Source organism: Misgurnus anguillicaudatus, chromosome 18, assembly GCF_027580225.2.
Source record: "Misgurnus anguillicaudatus chromosome 18, ASM2758022v2, whole genome shotgun sequence".
Taxonomy (NCBI): Eukaryota; Metazoa; Chordata; class Actinopteri; order Cypriniformes; family Cobitidae; genus Misgurnus; species Misgurnus anguillicaudatus.
The window spans coordinates 37,059,764-37,082,059 of NC_073354.2; the positions used below are offsets into that span (position 1 = coordinate 37,059,764).

Here is a 22,296-nt window from a genome sequence, read left to right on the forward strand (position 1 = left end):
TACCTCATTTAGGAATTCTTCAAATAATCTTTACCTCACAAATTTAACATAATTCTATTAAAAATAGCAGCGTTAAAAACGAGCTCTATCTCATACATGTCTGTAACTATTAGCATCATTTCAGTCTTTCAATGGCATTAATTGCAGGAGACTGCAGAAGAAAAGCTTTTGAAGTGCTGTGTCGGACCTTTCACCTCATCTCAGATTGAACGCGCGCGTCCTTCACAGAGACACACCTGAAAATTCACCATCCGAGAAAAAGAAATTAAACAAAGAAATTATCTTTGCTTTTCATTGTTTATTAGTCACAACTATCAAACGGCAGATTTAGCTAAATGGAAAAACAGAAACAAAGTCGTTTAAGTATTCAGTTTGACCAAAATAACAGCAAAAACAACTATTATTACAACTTAGATTTTTCAGCTAAAATTATGAAATCGAAATAAATTTTCATAGATATTTTAGTTTTTGTATCGTTGACGATTCTTTCTCCTTTACTATGTTTCTGTCTAAAAACAAAATCTATTTTTTTAAATGAAATTCCCAGTTTGGTCATTTAAATCTTTAGATAAGCCCTCTCGTTCATTTACACCCCCCTCCCAAGTTTCCCAATGTCTTTTCTTGGGAAATAATGCACCAGTTCCAGAGTTTTAGACCATTACATTGTGAACATATTTATTTTTTCGTTTTGTCAAATATATGATGGTAAATATCAAATGTACTATTTCTGATTCCTTTGCTCTGTGATTAGATCTGTTCCAATGCGGAAGAAACAAAGAAAATTAATTTATTTACGAAAGACATTTAATTGCTTGCATCTTTAATGCTCAGTTTTAATGCTTAATATTTTCCAAACTCCTCCTTTCATTTTCTTATTCATGTATCGTTGATGTAACAATCCTCTGTTTATAAAGGGTTCAGAAAAGTAATCCGAACCATTTCTTCTAATATTTTAAAGATAAGACATAAAAATACTAAATTACCTTTCTGTGCTTATCTGAGCGTTCATAGCGAACCTGCACATAGAGATCCAAGATGTAAATTCAGCAACTCTTTCAGAAGAATTGAAGAATGTCTCATTTTCTTCGTAAAAAATGTGTTTTAAAACCTAAAATCCAAGTTTCTCTCGTCGGTCTGTGGAGCTGAAAGCTCAGAGTTGCGTCTGCTAGTTTTTGGCCAAACCCTCTGGCTTCATATTAAACAGGGTTTAAGGGTTCTTTCATTTGCATACACCGAAAGAACAACTTGTTAAAAAGAACATCTTATAAATTTCATCAGGCAAACAAATTAATGTAAACAAATCACATATTAATGTGACCCAAGAGTTCATAACATTTGTAGGGTTAATTGGTAAACTGTGGGATTAGTCTGGGAAAATTCTTCGAAGTTAGCATAATAATTTTACTTTGAGACAGAATATTTAAAGTTACTTATTTCCTTATACTATAAGGATAAAGGTATATTCGTTCCTGTGTTCACATCAAACATTTTATTATGGATGGTAAGGTGCTGTAATTTCTAACCAAATGTTTGTCTCTGTCTCTGATTTTAGCATAAACTCTCTCATCATGCGTGAAACTGGGACTTATTTCACTCCGCGTCGTCCGGTTTTGTCGCATTAAATCTTAAATTGTGCACTTAAGTTTGTAAAGATGTTTGGATGTGAATGATTAAACAGAGCATTCGGATAGGAAGCATCACTTATGATAATGTAAAAGCTTGGATTGACGTAAAAGCTGACTCCACTTTAAAGCTCAAAATCATACAGATTTGTAAGAACAAGCGTTGCGATGACATTCTTTGGATATCTTTTGGTTCGTGAGTATTTTCTTCAATTACTCTGCTGGGATGTCAATGGCTCACTCGGCTCGTTGCTCCGCCCATCATGTTTGTCGTAAATCTACAGTGTGTAAAGAATACAGCAGAAATAAGAGCGCCCATGATTCTCTCTCTCTCTCTCCACGGCGATCAGAGAGCGCGTTTACGCACGAAGGACATTTGACGGTTGCGCGCACATCCACGGGCTTGTGGCAGCTTCAGCGAACTCGGTGGCGAGCTGAACCATGTCATTGAGCCCCAAACATACAACTCCTTTCTCAGTGAGCGATATTTTGAGCCCGATCGAGGAGACCTTTAAGAAGTTTGCAGGCATGGAGAGCACCGCGAGCCTGGCGTCTCCTCTGTACAGACAGACTCAGGTGTCTCAGTCAAACCTGCAGCAGCACAACATGAGCCATAACGCCTATCACATGCAACACTCTCAGTTCTCACACAGCGCAATGGGAAGCTACTGCAACGGGACCATTGGCACCATGGGAGAACTGCCTTCATACCAGGAGAGCATGAGGAACGGCGCGACGGCGACGGCTTGGTACGGCTCGAACCCAGAGCCAAGATATCCGACAAGTGAGTTATTGTTTCAGAAAGATATCAGAATCAAAATCATTTTACATAATTACGAAACTCTTAAATATTTAATTGTATAACCAAAAGTTCAAGTAATTGTAATACTTTCACCAGGAAAATTGTATGTGTTAAATAGGCTACAATAATTGGTTAAAATGCTGTATTAAAAAATGCTGGGATTTAACCCAAAGGCTGAGTGAAATATCTACATTATTTACAGTAAAATATGGTTGTTTAATCCAAGTAAGCTACGTATGTTGTAAATCTGTTTCAGAAGGTGAAATAAAAAGAGATATACATATTCCACACACTCTAAAATGCCTTTTAAAGTTTAAATTTAAAATGTAAATATTGACATGAAATAACTGATATATAATATTGATAATTGGACATTTTGAACAAGTTTATTTATTTGTTCATGATATTAAACAGTCCAGCATTTTATAGCCTATGCTGCACAAATATTTTTTCTTATAGCACCGCTATAGATAATCAGACAAAATTAAATTAGTACTAACAATAGAAGTAATTTGCCTGTTCTGTTCTCAAGTTTCCAGGTTTATGGGCCCATCGGCGGGAATGAACATGGGAACTTTATCAGGAATGGACGCGAGTAAATCTATGGTGACTCTACACGCTGCGCCCCGAAGGAAGCGCCGCGTCCTCTTCTCTCAAGCGCAGGTGTACGAGCTCGAGCGACGATTTAAACAGCAGAAATATCTGTCAGCTCCAGAGAGAGAACACTTGGCCAGCATGATTCACCTGACACCGACCCAGGTGAAGATCTGGTTCCAGAACCACAGGTACAAAATGAAACGTCAGGCGAAGGACAAAACTGTGCAACAGCAGGACACCAGCGGAAACCTTTGCGCGCAACAGTCGCCGAGGCGCGTCGCCGTGCCCGTGCTCGTTAAAGACGGTAAACCGTGTCAAAACGGCTCCAGTACACCGACAGCTCTCCATCAGCCGGTAATGAGCAGTGAGACTTTAGCTTCAGCTGAGGATTTAGATGAGATGTCACCGAGTCCTCCTCTGATGAACAACATCTCTCAGACTGATGCTGCGCTCATGGAGTACACCAGTAACATGATGAGCTCAAACCTGCTGTACGGCAGAACATGGTGATGTTTCACAAATCCACTGCTGGCGTGCAAAGATAAGACTGAATTTCTAGAGACACACGGTTTTTCAATGGTTTTTAAACACGCGGAGCTCATCTGTTGATATGGATTGATGATTATTGCATGAAAGAGACTGAACACCTAAAAAAGGTGATGATGGATTCACCAAACGTCAGTTGTGTTGCTTTGTAAAATACAAGCTGTAGATGAAGAAATGTTGTTTATAAATATCTAACAATATGGACGACGATTGTTTTATTCAAGTCTTTTGTAAGTTTAAATGAAAAACATGAATGCTACAAATATGTGCGATAAAGAGCTCATGCGAATTTGACAATAAACCAATTTAAGTGCAAACGTTTTTCGTTTCTCTCAGGTTTGACAGAGCAAAATAAACTCTAGTTACTATGTTTGAAGAGTTTGGTTCCAAAACGAGATAACTCCCGTTTTTAAAATTGCCAAAACATGTTTATGTCATCATGTTTGAATTGTGTTATATTGTGCTACTTAGTTGTATTTTTAATTATGAAGTATTTATTTTAGATGTGAAGGCTCAAATCAAAACAATACAACTGCAGTTTGGTTGATATTAACGGGAATCAAAAAAAAGTTTTTTTTTATTTTGTTTTATCTTGTTTTTTTTTTAACTTTCAAACTTATTTTTTAATAGCATGTATAAACAAAATAAGCCCATTAAAAAGAAAAAACAAACAATCGAAAATATTAAACCAATAAATTAATTTTAGAAAGATTATATGTATTGTTTGAATTTAAATGTGCCCCTTTATGACTCGCAATTTGTGCCTCAACTTTTCACAATTTTGAAAGAAAAAGAGAAATTATAGCGCGATTTTAACCATTAAACAGGATTACAAAAAGTAAATAAAACTATTTTGAAACACTTCAATACGGTATTTTCTGTTTGATAGCGCAAATACCCTTTTGTTTATAAATAGGCCTAATTTAAACCATTTCTGCGTGTATTGACCTTTTTTTTTTTAGTTGCTCAATTGTACTAAATTTAGGCGAATGAATGAAGTGTAATTGCTCAGAGGCTGCAGATTTTCTCCTACATTCCGTTTCAGTCCATTATTGTCTGATCTAAATTAATTCAAGACTCATTTTAAATCAGACATCTGCATCTATAATTGACAGCAAACACTCTATGAATATTCAGTTCAGTATTAAAATATTAAAACTGACCTGGCTCCTCATAGCTACAAATTAAGGGTTTATAAATAGATTGAGATTAAAAGAAATAATTTAGAACCAAGAATCAAAAATTCAACCAAAATAAAGAAAACAACAAACACAGCAGTCTTGTGTCTCCTGCGTATTTTATAGGTTTTACAGGCATATTCTTAAAAATCACTCCATAAGAACACTCTCAGTAAAATAAGAAAAAAACTTTTACAAACAAATAGAGAGCCAGAAAAAAGACAACGTGGTTTTCAACACAAAATAACTTCTGAAGTCGTTCAGATAAGCGTTTAGCTCCAATTGTAACGTCTAGTAGGTGGAGGTAAAGCATACTCCTGTCCAGAATTAAACCCCTGAAACACACAAAGACTTCTGTGAGCTTCATATAAAACTTAGAAAATAAGAAAAATGCATCGATGTGTTTGTAAATAAAGTGATAAATGAGGATGTTATATGACCTGCTGTTGTCCACCCCTCCTGTTATGTTGATTATGAGGCGGACCCCAACCTCCTCTGCCCCTCTGAAGATTCTGCTGGTGTGCAGCGCCCTGAGACTGCATGGATCGATCCCACCCGTGAGATCCCTGCTGATACCTGTCAGGATCACATTACAAAACCACACAAGTTCAGAGAAATCAAAACCTTTGTGTTGATTTAAATAAATGTTTTTAGGTAATCATTTCCACAAAATATTTAAGTAAACAATATTTACAATTAATCCAAACTTAAATATTAGATACAATGAAAGGGTAGTTTTAAGTATAGTGTACTTTAACACCACTTAGAATAAAACAAACTTTTATTTTTGTATTTGTTCATAAGTCACAAAAACAGCCAGTGTGACTCAAATGTATGTAAGAGTTAAGAAACTGAGTATTGACTTCACACAGTTATTGTTTATATGATAAATCAACACATATCTGACCTACAGCCTAAACACAGACACTACACTGATGAACAATGATAAACATAAAAATACAAAATTGCAAAAACTTCTAAATTTTCAACGTAAATGAATGTTGAACACTACTGAGTCTTTCTCTTTACTGAAAAACATAAAATAACACACGCAAAGCATGCTGGGATCTGAAAATCCTCCTTAAGCAGTCGTGTTGAGTTTTATGGCAATAAATCATCACAACCACCAGAAAAGTGTGTAATTATTTGCATTGCTTGTTAAAATGAGGCTGTTTGAAAGTTATAAATACAGATTTTGAGTTAGCTAAATTATTTAACTCACTTTATTTGAGTTTGTGGAACTCAAAGCGGTGAAATTGTTGAACACACATAAAACTTAAGTTGAATAAACTTTTTTCACTGGTTTGAGTACGGTTAACGGTTTTAAATAACTAGATTGTACTGTTCAGGTGTACAGTACAGACAAAAGCTAACAGGTCAGAGACAGTTCTGAGCTTGTGAAGTTTCCGATCAGAACTCATTTAACAGCATCACCTGCGTTTAACAATGTCAGAAGAAAGAAAAACAATAAATTCCGTTTTTAAGACAAACATAAAAAAAACTAAACAAAATATAACTGCACTACAAGTCATGTAAACTTATTTGTTAATAACACATTTTTTTAATCATTTCCTGCTGATTGTAAAAGGTTGAAGAATTTCTAAACTAACTTAAAGGGGTAGTTCACCAAAAAATGAAAATTCTGTCATCATTTTCTAATGCTCATGTTGATCTAAACCCTGTACGAGTTTTATTTTATTTTGATGAACACAAAAGAAGATAAACACACAGCTGATGGTGTGGACTTCCATAGTAGGAAAAACAAATACGACAGAATTCAATTCAACTTTGTGCTTAACATCATTTATCAGAATATATTCGTGTGTGTTCATCAGAAATTCATACAGATTTACAACAACACAAGGATGAGAAAATGACAATTTTAATTTTAAGCTGAACCCAATCGAAAAAATTAATCTACCTTAATATTTGAATCACTTTCTTATGATAACTTAATACTACACAATATCCCTGAAATCTCTTTCCTGGATCATATAAAAAAGGAAAAGATTCAATCCAGCAGATTTTATTTTTAGGCTGTTGATTGTTTCCTTCTGTACGTGTTAAGACGTCTTCAACATGCGTTTGGATATAAAGCAGGTGAGTGACCTTCCTAACATCTGTGAGTTTCTAAAGACACGGCAGCATCCCTCATTACTGAAACCGGTCACAATCTTCCTGAGGAATCCGTAATCCCTTCTCCTGGTTCCTTATGCATTTCATCCTCGATCGGTTAAAGAAACTCCTCTCTAATAACTACTGACCTAAGGTGACACAGGGCCACAATGGGCTCCCGGGCCTAAAAACTCAACCCAAAAGAAGCTGATTAGTCTCTGAAGTGGTCTGGAGCCAGAATCAATGGCGGGTCTGTGCGGCCCCTAGTACACAAGAAAAACTGAAGCGAAACGGCATTAGTGCTGCCTCATTAAATCCTGCAGATCTCTTTAAGAGAGAATTTGTTTAGCTTGCACACAAACTCATTCCAGTCCGGCCCCCACATGAAGAACATTAATAACTTGTATCCTATACGGGTCAGGAAGACGACAGGGACGCATCAGAGAAGATGTCTTTATTGACTGGAGTTTATTCTTCATCATCTATATAAGTCTCCATCCGTTGGGCATTATTATAATGTCATCTCCACACGAATAAACAAATCTCTGACGGACGGCAGTCTTACCTTGAATATGGTGCTGGGTTCGCTGGTGTTGGAGGACGATTAAACCCAGGCTGACTGGAATCTGAAAAGGAAAAAAATGGATGGTGACTTCATTTATCTGAATAAAATAAAACTAGCGTTTGGTTTTCATAATCATGCCACCGTGTTAGCAGCAATACAGAAGTTATGGGGTCTTTACATTTATATCCATCTATTAAAAAGCATTTCCTTAATAGACTGGAGATAAATAAAACACAATTGATTGACTTAGTTAGTGTCCTCGCTGTAGGAAACACAGGCTGAACTGAATTGTGTTGTTCAGTAAATATGAACAGGATTTAGGGCCAGAATGAGGAGGTTTGGGGGGAGGAGGGATGTCAAAAGTGCCACATTTGCATTTCTTGCGGCGCTAAATGAAATAAGCATTCATCAGCCGACGCTGTGGCCGACTCAAGTGCTCTAGTTCCAGAGCTGCAGGTCCTTCACAAAGACAGACTTTAAAAAAAGTATCAAGCGGCTTCTTTCCAATCCACCGTTGCCAAGGCGATCACCAGCTGCAGGACCGAGCTGTTTGTTTTATAGAGACTGAAGCGGAGACAAAGACAAGAACTTCAGTCCAAAAGAAAAAAAGCTGTCATTTACAAACGTGGGATTGAAGGTGAAGACATAACGAGAAAGAAACGATTCTGTATTCGGAAGCCGATGGGATTTTAAGGCTTGGAATGGGAATGTTTCTGATCCACAATCTGTGACGGGCTCAATCACAAAAAATCATTTTAAAATCAAAAGAAAACATGCGTTTACAATAGTTCATCTATGACTAAAAGCTTTAAAAAGAAATACAATTTTTCTGCTGATTTCTGATTTGAAAATACTATTTTTGTTTTCAAATTTGTCCTTAATGCAGATGAAACAGTTAATGTGGGCTTTTTCTACATGCTAATAGACAAGATAAGCTCCCCTAAAGAGAAAATGGGGTAAACATTTTTTTTTTTTAAATGTGCATCATACAAAATGTTATCATGTACACAAGACAAGTCAATTATAGTTTACAGCAGGGTTAGTCAACTGGCGGCCCTCCAATCATCTTTATCCGGCTAGCCGGTCAGCTTTATCTCATTTAAAATAAACATATTAATTTTTTAAGCTGCCTTTCTACTGTACATGACAAATGATGGACGATAAACCGGAAGGAAAGTCGGAAAGAGGCTGCGTGGGGTATCTGGGGTGCGTAATTTTCAGATTCACTTTGAGCTTTGAATGCATAAAAAAACTTGTGCAACTACGCCACCAACGTGATCTCATGAGAACACGCGTGTATTTTTATGTAAAGTGTGCACACGTACATTTACTTGCGTTTAAAAACACACTGACAAGTATAATATTGGCGCTTTGACATGACTAATATGTTAATTATTTACGTAATAACAGCTTTACAGGCGTAAAAAACTTGTATTCATAAACATCCTCCTATACTGTCTATGCAAAAATTATTACACCAAAACACAACATAAATTCACAAAAGATGTATTGTATTTATTTGCTTGTAATCCACATCTTTAAAATTTATACAATTGCGAGGAACAGATCCAAATTCAGCTCTTTATCCAGCGATCTAAAGTCAAAGTGAAATCACAAGTTTTATTAATTTAAATTCAAATATTGCACCTCAAGAAGCTTTACGACACATTACTTTACAGCAGTGATATCAAACGCTCATTGGCTCTTGCGTGCTACATAACAAATTTGCATCATTTCTGTCTTTCGTTTTAGTCGGTGTATGTTCTAAATTTTAAATGTACACATTGACAAAGAACTTTTCTTTGTCAAGGCACACATTTCAAATTACAAGGCGCACATTAATAACGCTCTCGTGTATTAATAACTTTGATATTTCTCTGTAGTCCAGAGAGGACCACGGCTGCAGCACATCCTCATTTTAACTACTTTAGGTACTGCTTTTGAAATTTCCCAATAAGTTAGGTCTATCTGTTATGCATTTTTTGGTAAAAATAACGTTACATGATTTTAATAAATTTTAAAGAAGGATTGTACTAGCAGTTTAAAATGTATCTTTTAAATGCTATATTGTTACTATTTTTAGAAAAAAATCCTAAAAATTTCTGTCCGTTTTTCTGCATAATATTATAATTGACGCTGTAAAAACACAATAATGTTTTGAGGTTGTAGCCTCCGGAGGTCGCATATGCAGGCTGCATACATCATCAAGCCTGGTTTAATTCAGTTAACGGAGCATTACATTTGCAAGACATAATCATATATTACAACAATTTAAGATTAACTAAGAATAACAGTCATCTTGATAATTGTTAATATTCTGAAATAAGACTAGTCTTTATGATGTATGCGGCCTACAAATTCGACTTCCAGAGGCTGCGCCTACCCATCATCCCAACCGGAAGTGATCTATTTCAGTGTGATCCAATCAAAACCCTATTAATCCTTTTTTGTTAAACTTCACCAGTAACACTTGAATCCTTTAAAAATGATCAATCCCTGATAAGTACATTATTAACTATAAATATATTCGTAGATTAAAGGAATCAGCTTCTCTCCCCATGTTGACAGCAACTTACGATTAAACTGAAATTTCATTACTGCTGCCACTAGGTGGCAAACGTCGACAGTCGTGCCCGAATGTGGTGTACAATGGAAAGGAGGGTTAGCCCATACATCTTTAAAATATTAATAAAGAAAACCGGAAAGTGCAATTTTAGTCATTAAAAGAAGACTATATGTTGTAAACAGCTTCAGTTAGTGCTTTACAAAAATACATGTGTTGATTATTTACACTTAACTTTTTAAGGCAATGGTCATAATAGTTGAACTATCGACATTTGGCTCTTGCCTTGTTGAACTGCAGTTGTTTTTAAAGTATAAAAAAAAGAGATTTCAGTAATGAAAAGACAAAATACTGAATACAAGATGTGTGCATCTTTTTGAAAATGCATGTTTTTTAATATATGACCTGTAACAAAAAGTAACAAAACAACAAGTTTTAAATATTAATAATATTAAAGGGATACTTCACCGATTTAGCATTCAGCTTTGTATCTGTAGAAACCCGGCAGTATTACTGAATGACCATGTTTCCCTCCATCATTTCCCCCTAAGAGGAGAGATATCTGCATTTTGGTTCTGCAAAAAAGTCCTCCGATGATGCAAAAATCGTCATATTACATCATCGGACGACTTTTTTGCAGAACCAAAATGCAGATATCTCTCCTCTCAGGGGGAAATGATGGAGGGAAACATGGTCATTCAGTAATACTGCCGGGTTTCTACAGATACAAAGCTGAATGCTAAATCGGTGAAGTATCCCTTTAATAATAAGTTACAATTAAAACTGTATAAAATGTAAAAATAAGGGTAAAAGTTTGGCCTGCATCATTTTAAAAATCTGTCCCTTGAATAGTTGAAGATGACTAGTTTAGAATTAGTTTATATTTTTATGTTTACCCCACAGACTTCCATTGTAAACACACAAGCAAATTATTTTCCGCTTTAATCAACACCACACACACCAAAATCCTGTCAGCTGGCCCAGACATTTAATTCTGTACCCAATAAACACCTCAGAAATCCAGCGTGTGATCTAATGACCAGATAGATAAAGAGCGACCGGACCACCCACTTACAGACCCATTATCGGTCCTTAATTCATCTCTGTTCATCTTACATTCAGTCCAACCAAAGAAGAAATCAGTGCTCTTTATAAACCCACTACACCGTCCGCAGACTGCATATTGGGAAGTTAAAGCCAGTTGACACAAAGCCCAAACAGGATTACGCATTAAAACACAACAGTAAACGGTGTTCTCATTAGCTTAACACAAGGATTACAACTTCCCCGAGCACAGACGCACACACACACACTGAACTCTGTAATGAGTCTGTAATGGACCTCTACAACACACATGATCAATATCTAAAGAATAAAGAGCACAGGACTGTAATACACGACACCAGCTGGTTTGATTAAAACTAACAAAAGACTCGAGCTCATCTCTTAAGATCTGCATTCATCTAACACTACAGGAGATGGAGAAACTTAACCAGGATTTTACTCTCCGTAGTCCACAGACACACAACAGCAGATTATATACAATAAACAATTTCTTCTTAAAATACTAAAGATATAAAATCATTGTCATAAAACTTCATTAATGGCTCGGCCTCATGCATACAAACCTCTTCCATAATGAATAACGTTTAGCAGTATTTTGGTTAACGGGTGTGTTTGGCATTAGGGAAGGAAAGGGAAAAGTTTCACGTACATTTCTGGAAACTTTCCATGGGAACTTTACTAGAGATTGACCAATACTGATTTTTTAAACCGTTACTACAACACTACTGAACTGAACAAAATCCCTCTTTGCATATAATGTAATAAATAGAGGTCTGAAAGAGTGAAGAATAATATTAATGAATATCATCACTGGAATAATACATTGTCAGAAAATTAACATACAAAACAGTTTATATGTCAGAATAATTCATATTTTGTTGTTATAGTTTATGAAATGGCTGTTGAGAAAGCGCCGTTTACCTATGCTTTTACTCACGCATTAAAGGATTAGTCCATTTTCTTAAAAGAAAAATCCAGATAATTTACTCACCACCATGTCATCCGGGGTGTTGATGTCTTTCTTTGTTCAGTCGAGAATAAATTGTGTTTTTTGAAGAAAACATTGCAGAATTTTTCTAGTTTTAATGGACTTTAATGGAACCCAACATTTAATACTTAATTCAATACTTAACAGTTTTTTTCAACGGAGTTTCAAAGGACTATAAACAATCCCAAATGAGGCATAAGGGTCTTATCTAGCGAAACGATTGTCATTTTTGACAATAAAAATAACAAATATACACTTTTAAAGCACAACTTCTCGTCGTGTAGATCCGGTCGTGATGCGCCAGCTGACCCCACTACGTCACCGCAATACGTCATCACGTCAAGAGGTCACAGTGGACGAACGTGAAACTCCGCCCCAGTGTTTACATGTGTTGAGAAAGAGAACCGTTCCTACGTTGTTGTATGTCAACTGATACTAATTAATATCTTTGTGGCAGTTTATTGTTTAAAATGGTCCGCAAATGTGCGTTTTATATATGTAACACGTGACCTCCCTACGTCACTACGCATTTACGTTAGATCGGGCTGGACCGGACCTTGACGAAAAATTGTGGTTTAAAAGTATATATTTTTTATTTTCTTGTCAAAAATGACAATCGTTTCGCTAGATAAGACCCTTATGCCTCGTTTGGGATTGTTATAGTCCTTTGAAACTCCGTTGAAAAAAACCGTTACGTTTTGAGTTAAGTATTAAATGTTGGGTTCTATTAAAGTCCATTAAAATTAGAAAAATTCTGCAATGTTTTCTTCAAAAAACATAATTTCTTCTGGACTGAACAAAGAAAGACATCAATATTTTGGATGACATGGTGGTGAGTAAATTATCTGGATTTTTCTTTTAAGAAAATGGAATATTCCTTTAACTGTATCAAACCCGACAGCTTGCTGAGGTAATAAATAATTCATTAATATCCACAGACATTTACGTAGATGTTTTAGCAAAATAATGTTTATCTGATAAATGTTAATATAACTTGGGGTAAATCTTGTTAAAAGTTAATTAAATGTGGTGGCTGTGCTTCAGCCTTCAACCCGGTAAGTGAACAGCAATACGAACGTGATTTTATGAGGCTACTAATAAGCAGCATAAATAACAGAAAAACCAATTTAATTCAGCGTTTTTAATTCCAACAAGCATTCATTCATGGCTGTTTTATTTATGTTAACAGGGCTCCAGATTACCTTTTTTCACTAGGAGCACAGTGGCCCCCAACTGAAAATTTTAGGGGCGCAACCAGAAAATTTAGGGGCACACACTGTAAATCAACATGCTATCCAAATATTCACATTTCTACTCATTTCCACTGTATTACTAATAAATACTTTAATGATAGATGCAGAAACTACAATGTGCTGTTTTCAAATTCAGTGTCACATCACAAAAAAAGGTCAAATTTACTGGTTGCACATGTGCAACTGGATGTAAAATTCAGTGGCACACTCTCAAATTTTGGTGGCAAAATGCCCCCATTTGGTGGCAGTCTGGAGCCCTGGTTAAGCTCTGTCGTTATTGGGACAGGATTTGATTGATCAGTTTAACTTACGAGACTCGGAGTTCATCTCGATTTCTTAACCAAGCTGCATACATTGCAAATCAGGCATTTCTAACACATCTCCTCTGTGCAGTTATGTCTGTTATGTTAAATACATTGATTAAATCAAAGGAAGAATACTAATTTGAATGATTTCTGATTTTCTTGATGAGCATAAGAGACCTCTTTAAAAAACATTAATAATAGTAATGTGTCCAAACGTTAAGGTGGTACAGTAAGTCTGTATGATAACAGAAAACTGACTAGCAGAATGTATAAGAAAGAGCATCACAGCTTGAGAGAGCTTCATGATAGCTAACCTTATACATTTTCAATGAAATCGAGAAATTATTTGTGCCTGTAATAGAAGAATATAAGTACGTGCAGGGGGTGTGGCCTTAATGGCCCTTTAGTAAGCAATGTGCTTGTGAAGGGTAGAAATTCAACTGAAACTGCATTAACTGCATCCCTGTTATAGGCAACTATGCAATTTATTTTCAAGTTTATTCCCATTAATTCCCATGGAAAGCCTATTTGGTATCTCCGATAGCATATAACGCATTAGATATTAGAAACAGTAACATTGTTCTGTTCTCTACTCAAAAAAGAAGAAAAATGATGGGTGAGTATTAGTAAATAAGTTGATCATGTATGGATGATTTAAATACCATCAGATCATTTTAGCTCTTAAACACTATGTGGTAAAAAAAATGCAAATTTAATCTCGAATTTCAAATGAAAATTGGTGAACTAGGGTTTCACTTTGAGTATTTTCTTTGATTGCTTTATTCAGAGACACTTGAAGCGTGTGTCCGGACAGTCAGTGGGCTGTATGTTTAATTGGATGTTTCAGCGTCGGGCCGCAGCACACACGGGCTACTGAAGAGCTGCGATGATCAACGCCAACCCCAAACCTCCATTTGCATCAAGGGTCTGCAGGGCGGCTACCACTCGCCCACAGATGAGATTATTCATCAACTTGCAAATTGGCACATCAAAGTGAGCGTAGAGAGGAGCTCGAAGGACAACGCCGACGTCTACAGACAGATGCTCAATGTACTCTGTGTGTGTGTGTGTCTCTCGATAGTGTAACTACAGTGCTGAATGACACTGATAAACACACAGACACAAAGAGATGAACAACTGTAACACAACACTGTAAACGCTTTCATTCCTGCTATTTATGAAAAGATTCACATTCAAAAAGAATAACTGCAACATATCCATTACTGACTGTTATTGGGAAATTAAGGCCTGCGTATACTTCATTTTTTACAAGTACACGAGGGTCAGCACAGTGTGCATAAAGCCAATTTTATCATGTGCACCGGTGGATTTTTGTACTGGATTGATTAATGCCGAGACTGCATAATTTTTAAACTAGTCGGGTCACAGATGTTTTCACACTGCGTGATTATCTGGGGTAGCGTTCAGTCGCTGCTGTTTAAGGGCTCAGTCACACCAAAAGCGCTTTAAACGCTTGCAAACGCAAGGCGCGACGCACTGCCTTTTTAAAAAAAAAGAGCAGTGCAGCGCGGCTTTTCATATTGCTAAGCAACCACCGAGTCAGCTGTCTTGTCAATCAAATATTGAAGCGTGAGCGCTCTTTTGCTGTGACCTGTCATATTAGCAGAAACTTTAAAAAGAGGACGCTTGCTCTGACCTTGTTTGAGGATAAGAGGAGCACAAACACGCAGGAGAGAATGAGCGAGTGGAGTCCGGTTCTTCAAAGCAACTGTAGACTTCCCTCACCACAACGTAAGGCCCGCCTCTCCCCTCATTCGATTGGACAATGGAAGACGCGAATGACGTCAGGCGCTCCTCCGCTCTCAGCGCTCCTTCAAAAACGCGTGCGCGGCAGAAAACCAAATGCACAGGGAGAGAGAGTGTCACGAAGGAAACAACGCGAGGTAACGCGTGCAAGACCGGAGTTCTCATGTTAAACTGGAATAGTGGGATTAATTATTATTAAAAATGTTAGCCCGCAAGAAGTTTACCAATATTGATATTTTAAAGCACCTTCCGTATCGATTCTGATGCACTTTTGAAGGTAGCGTGATGAATCGTAGTTGTTCTTACGCATTTGATCCTCAGAGAACAGGGTGAAATTTAAGGGGTCAACTTTCTGTCTTAGTCACACGCGACCATGCATCTTCACATGTGCTCTGTTTATACGCAGATATCTTAACTTAAACTGCTGCAAATCACCAGTCGTAAAGTTAAAGTAGCGTTGCACAAAGACTGCACATCACGTCTTAAGCAATCCATAATAAACCTGTTCAAGTGGGAGGAGTGAGTCACAAGCAAGCAACAGACACAAAACATCTTCCCACTATCTCTGGATAACTTATGATTCACTACATGTTCGTGCCGTTTACATTATATGCACTTCGCCAACAAAACACAGAAGCAGTTTTACTTTCCACCTAAAGCCAGCATTAAACAACCATACATGCAAAACTACGCTGGCTTACTTGGGAAGCTGAACAAGACTTTCTTCTCTTTACATCCAAAAACACACTTCTTTTATGCCATTGTTGAGTCTTCATATAAAACAAAGCTGTTGTGTGCAGTGATGTCTGTGACTAATACTCGAAAGATCAATGCTAATGAGCATCCTCGCTCTGATTGACATGTGGGCGTGTTTTTTCTGGGGGAAGTGCCCATAAAAGGAATATGGGGTCACTGATACATAATGGGTACCCATGTTAAAAAAAACTTGGGAGTATTTCTGGGCCAACCTCACGCCTCCTCTTTTGTAACGTCTTACGTTCCACTGCTTTTTTGACACTTTGCATTTGTTTACCATGAGGATTACATCTCTTTAACCGTGTTAATGCATGTTAAGAATGCATGAAATAGCATTAAACTCCCTTTAATCATTATTAAAACTTACATTGGTTTGAAGAGCCTCTGTGTGGTTGACCGTAGTTTCCCTGACCATAGTGTCGAGGAGGTGGGGTATTGCTGAACTGACCGCCCTGTTGACTCCGGTGAGGTGGACCGGGTCCATAGAGACCGGGACCTTGATTTCTGCTCACGTGGTGACTGCAAAACAAAAAGAGTTCAACATTATATATTAAACAAGAGCTTTAGAAACAAAGAACACATCAATCTGCATATATCTCTCTTCCTCAACATGGACCTCTTATTGTTCAGGACTGAAGTCAACAGATGTTAGATTTGCTGGTATTATTATAAATCATTTAATGTTTCCACTAACATGCAAGCAGATAAATATGAATATAGAATAAATACTTTATTATTTCAAGACTTACTTCAGCGCTCTGAAACCTGATTGGCCCAGATGGGCTTGTTGGCGGTTCGGGTTGAATCCAAGTTGAGGTCTCCATTGGCCGCTGTTACTCCTCTCCCAGTCTCCTGGTTTCAGAACCTTGTTAGGGATTCTGGAGAGTAAAATTATTTCCACTTAAAAAAGGGTTGAAGGATGTTTGAGGTAAGAGAGACAAATCTCCTCCAGTGTTTTGTGTGTGTGATATAAGATTCTGTACTTACTTCGCTCCTGGCAACACAACAGCCTTGAACACATAATCAGCAGCAAACTGTGGATCCTTGAATTTGATTCTGCCAAAAAAGAAAACACAAGTATTATTGAACATCTTTACTAAAAAGAGACGTTTGGTAATTCGTAAGAGCCTGTATGTACATCTCATCTCAGTAGCATTCACATTAATTGCATCGGTCCAGAGTTTTAGTTCAGAACTTCACAAAGCGTTTGACCTCGAAAGAAATTTGCAAATATTAGCAGCACATGGCCGAGGTCTCAAGGTCAAAGACTAGAAATCTACTCTGGTTCCTCCTGAAATAAACTAGTCTGTATCAGTAACTAGGGATGGGCATAATTAATCGACGATCGATAATTGATTGTTAAGAATTTTGTCGATGACGTTAATTTGTTATCAATTAATCGAATGCATTTTTTTATCTAACTCCTGTTTCACAAATACTTTGTATGCAGTGCGTTTGCGTATATGTGCGGCGAATCCGTCAAGCACCCGTTGCAGTGCGCTGCTGACCGGTTATTCTGCATATAAAACGTTCATGTGATTGACACTTTCTGTGAACACTTTTCCGCATAAACAATAGAACAAATCATAATTTTTTTTCACAAAACAATATATTTTAGATATTATTTGACAGACTAGTAAGTGTGGAATAAGGATGTTTAAAATCTCTAGCCTGGTGGTCAGGATCTGAATGGATCAAATCAGCAGTTTTGCAATGCTTTATTTATCTCCACATATATCATAAATAAAAATAAGCAGAGTAACTGCTACCCTTCCACATTATATATTTCCTACTATGTATGTATATGATTTCCAAATAATAAACGAGAGTATTCAACGACAAAAAGCGTCTCATATGGAAATAAATCCTCACAATATTATTATTTCTCAAAACTTTATGACAAAAATAAGCAACTGTATTCCTACAGTTATTCAAAGATGCAGACATTATTTCGCATATAATTTGAATATTATATAAAAGTATTCATTTAACGGCACGTTTCATGTGGCAAATAAATATCCTCACATTAACATAACAGCATAATGAAATGAATAAACAGACAATGAAACAGGATTGAAATATAAATTGTATTATTATTACCGGAAAAAAGCAATATTGCTAAAATAATCTCTGAGGTAAATGCGTCAAAAACGCTGTTACCCGCACAATAAGTCTAAATGAGCAATAACAGCGAAAAAAGCATTATTAGGCCATGTCTCAAAACTTTATTTGACAAAATATATTTAAAAGAAATGTATACTTACAGTTATTCAAAGAGGCACACATTATTCCATATTACTCCCGTTTATGAGCACGTTTGTCTCTGGCCTCGCTCTGTTATGTAATAGATTGACAGGTGCGCATCTCCGTCTTTCAAACACATATAATTTTGTAATTACTACCTTAGGAAAATTAGCCATGATTTTATCATTGTGAAAATGTTTTTTTTTTTTGCAGATAAAAAACGAATTGTATTTCCGCAATTTTACTACAAATAACATGGTTATGGTAGGCTATATTGTGGAGTTGGAGACCATAGTAAATTTGTGTCTACTGTTGTTTTACAACAAATAAAAACTAAAGACTATGTTAGTATAATTAAATAATGGTGAATGGGGCTCACAAAACGCACGCTGTTTCACACATACTCTGTATGCGGAATAAGTTAGCGCTGAGGTACCTCCTGGTCAGTCTCCTCGGAGCGGGTGTTTTCGGCGGCGGCTGGACTGACGGTCACCATGGGTTGCGGTCGCGTCTGACCCCAAAACATGTTTTTATTTCTCAAAAAAAAATCAGTAGACTGGTGCAGAAGTTTTATGCGAGTTACTAAAGTTAGTTATTTTTCACGAGGCTTTAATGCCTAATTTGTTATAGCCTAATGTTAGGAAGGCTAATATCTTGCACTTTCTTCTGGCTTGAATAATTTTGAGTTACATTTTGACAAAACCTTTCAGATCTAAGTATTATGTTTTTTGTTTAATTTAATGTTAAACATGAATCTGTTTTTTTATTTTGGAACTAATAATGAGGTCTCTGTTTTAGAACGCTGGCTCGCAGCTGCAGGTTCCGCTGCTTTAGAGCACCGCACATGCACGCACATATATGTTTGAAACATAGTTTAACTGTCTGCCACAAGTTGATCTTGTAATAAAGGTCTCATCGAGGAAAAACACGCTGTATATTTGTATTCATTGCATTTTTTAAGTATAAAAGTTAAATAACACATTTTATTATAAAAATATTAATGATTAATCGATAGTCGATCGTTAATTCTCCCGACGATCGACAAAGAAAACTTAATCGAATGCCCATCCCTATCAGTAACAAGACTGTGTCTGCATATGACTGAAATGAGTAAAAACTAAAGGATAAACAAGATATAAAAGTGGGTTTTTTTTAACATTAAAAGATGATCTGAATCAGGCAGTAACAGTGAAATCTATCAACATGAATCAATTTCAATATTGAATTGAGTAAATCACATTAGCGGTCATTCATTTGCATTACAGATCAAGATCAATAAACAGATCCTTTATTCATCCCAGTAGGACATTTAAAGAATCCAGCAGTCTCCACACACTTAACTCTTTCGCTGCCATTGACGAGATATCTCGTCAATCAAGAGAAAACGCTTTCCCGTTAATGACGAGTATTTCCGTCTTTACGCAATACCCTTCCGCAACTTTTTAAAACCGGAAGTATTGCCCTATAGCAAGCTGCTGCAAGTCCGTGTCTGTTTTAAAGATCGCTCTGAATGGGATCTCTATGAAAAGTCCGTCACAAAAATGGAATTATCTTTTTGCTCAAAATGTGGTGTTTTTGCAGAAACCTACCCAAAAGCTGATTACAAAAGAACTACTGAAGGTAGGATGAAACGTTTTTTTTTGTTTGAAAGCAGAGGGTCTGTTCTTTTATTTGATATATTGTATGTTTATATATTTAAAGAAGAACTTTTTCTGGAAGGCATTAAACTTTTGTGAAAATCATGAAAAACGCTGGCTGGCAACTTTTTTTTAAAACGCTGGCTGCATAATGATTTATCGCAAGTAATCGTTTGCAGAATAAAAGTTTTTGTTAAAATCATATATGTTTGTGTACGGTGTATAATATTTATGTATATAGATAAATCTAAGAAATATTTACATGAATATGTTTACATGTGTATATACACATTTGATGGTTATATATAATTAATAAGTATGAATACTTATTCTTAAATATAATATAAAAAACACATATAATGTATGTCAAAAACGTTTATTCTGCAAACGATTACTTGCTATTAATCGTTATGCAGCCCTAAAGAATTTTTATTTAAATCACCACAGAAAATATGTACTGTAGATGCAAGTCTTACCCAATGGCAGAATTGGTGGCGATGTCTCTCAGTGTTGGGATGGGCGACTGCACCGGTCTGAAAAAAAAATCAAGGTTGACATGATTTGCTAAGCTTTAGTCTCAAGTGTCTTTACAGACATGACCCAGGTAAAGATGAGAGATAAAACACATGAAGAAACAGAGATGGTCTCCTTACTTATCTGGTAGAATAGGGGCCTCATCTAGATTTAATATACCTTGGATTCCATGGCAAAATTCTGCAGGGATCTCAGTACCCTAAAAGAAAAGATGAAAGAATCAGAGAGTTTGGATGAGACAGTCGGCTCCATTTCTTCTCAGAAATTAAGCACTCTAGTTTCACACTTAAGGTTTTGGTGCTGATCCCAATTACGAGTTTGGTTTGTTTGGCTACTCAAGTACACGTCAAATGTAAAGTGAACTATGACTGATGAAAAATAAGGGGAGACAAAACAATCTTTATTTACCTCATGAGATTCTGCACGGTACAGTTCCCAAATGAAGTCACACAGTGGGTGGGCCTTACCCACAAACATGACATCACTTCCTAAACTGTTCCTCCGCTCTGAAAACAACCACAGATCACATAAACACGGATAATGTGTCTTTGATATTCTCATTAAGTGTGTAGTCCTTTCAGAATGGAGTGTGATTTAAAGTATTTGTCTCCTCTCACCCTCCTCCGAGGTCAAATCAGGATAAACGTCCTCTAACGCTGCCCGTAACCTCCGCTCATCAACAAACGGCAGCAAAGCGACACCTGAAAAAGAGGAGTCGATCAAATCATAATTCAAACAGAAGTATAAACGATGACGTCTTGTTTATCAGACTGTGATGGGTAAATCTGATCGGTTACCCTGCCAGGCGTACTTCTTCCCATTTAAATCAATGGCAAAATCATCAGGGTAAAAGTCAATGATGGAAGATTCCTATAATAGATGAAGAGAGAATCATGTCACACACAATATCAATTTTAATTTATTAAACTAAATCATATCAAATCATTGTTTATTTAATTTGAAATCTATAAACTGATAACGGAGTCGTATTTATAGTGGCTTTGTCCTTAATGTTATTCCAAAATCAAACATAGTAACCAGTTCTAACATAACCTATCAAGTCCAATTTACATACATTATTTCCCAAACTGACACAATCAAGTCTAACTAGTTGCAAATGTGAGCTCAACTAATTTCATTGGTTTGAAGTAAACTTGGGTTACTTACAGGGTTTGACATCAACGCTCGCCATGTCGTCGGCAAGAAGTTTCCACTGGCGGCAGGAAAAACTCCCATCAGCTGCTCCAGAGGCTTAAACTACACATAAAGACATCAGTACAAAACACACAACATATAAATCAGTTTAAATAAGAAGATATAAAACAAGTATGTTGCCCCAAAACAATGTCAAGTAAAGTGAGTTTGTCATCAGTGTTTGTGAAATTACCGGTTTAGTCCCTTTCTCAAAATCGGTGAACATCCCCTTGATGTCTTTGAAGTCAGAAGCAAATGGTGCATAATGAAATGGAAAATACCACTTCCAGGACGCACAACCCTGTGAGAGAAAAAGAGACACACATTCAGTACATCTATTGTATCTCACAAAGACATTAAACACATCTTCCATTACGGCTTGATTCCCAAAGACCATCAATCAAAGTCATTTTAAAGACATCCATTATCCCGTCATTCAACCTTGAGATACAATGTCAACATTTCATGTAGTGTTTACACTCAAAAAGACATTTAGATCAGACTACTGAAGACCTCGAAGACTCTTAACATATTAATAATTCTGCCAATGATATAAAAATCTATC

At 36.4% G+C, this 22,296-nt stretch overlaps 2 protein-coding genes across 2 annotated transcripts in view; one reads left to right on the forward strand and one right to left on the reverse strand.

Annotated features, from left to right (window-relative positions):
- Positions 1 to 1,928: 1,928 nt before the first annotated feature.
- On the forward strand, positions 1,929 to 4,360 carry nkx2.4b (NK2 homeobox 4b). Its single transcript, XM_055186163.2, has 2 exons — positions 1,929 to 2,406; positions 2,957 to 4,360. The coding sequence occupies exons 1-2, from the start codon at positions 2,064 to 2,066 to the stop codon at positions 3,529 to 3,531; spliced, it is 918 nt and encodes a 305-aa protein (XP_055042138.2). The 5' UTR covers positions 1,929 to 2,063; the 3' UTR covers positions 3,532 to 4,360.
- A 485-nt stretch (positions 4,361 to 4,845) lies between these two features.
- The window catches only part of xrn2 (5'-3' exoribonuclease 2), a 30,633-nt gene continuing 13,182 nt past the window's right edge, over positions 4,846 to 22,296 (reverse strand). The window contains exons 19-31 of the mRNA XM_055186162.2: positions 21,925 to 22,032; positions 21,705 to 21,794; positions 21,335 to 21,407; positions 21,155 to 21,238; positions 20,946 to 21,043; positions 20,657 to 20,736; positions 20,480 to 20,536; positions 17,110 to 17,178; positions 16,872 to 17,000; positions 16,490 to 16,641; positions 7,426 to 7,486; positions 5,186 to 5,321; positions 4,846 to 5,080 (exon numbers count right to left, since the gene is read on the reverse strand). Coding sequence (XP_055042137.2) covers positions 5,018 to 5,080; positions 5,186 to 5,321; positions 7,426 to 7,486; positions 16,490 to 16,641; positions 16,872 to 17,000; positions 17,110 to 17,178; positions 20,480 to 20,536; positions 20,657 to 20,736; positions 20,946 to 21,043; positions 21,155 to 21,238; positions 21,335 to 21,407; positions 21,705 to 21,794; positions 21,925 to 22,032 — 1,200 coding nt within the window. The 3' untranslated portion in view covers positions 4,846 to 5,017. The remainder of the gene's footprint in view (positions 5,081 to 5,185; positions 5,322 to 7,425; positions 7,487 to 16,489; positions 16,642 to 16,871; positions 17,001 to 17,109; positions 17,179 to 20,479; positions 20,537 to 20,656; positions 20,737 to 20,945; positions 21,044 to 21,154; positions 21,239 to 21,334; positions 21,408 to 21,704; positions 21,795 to 21,924; positions 22,033 to 22,296) is intronic.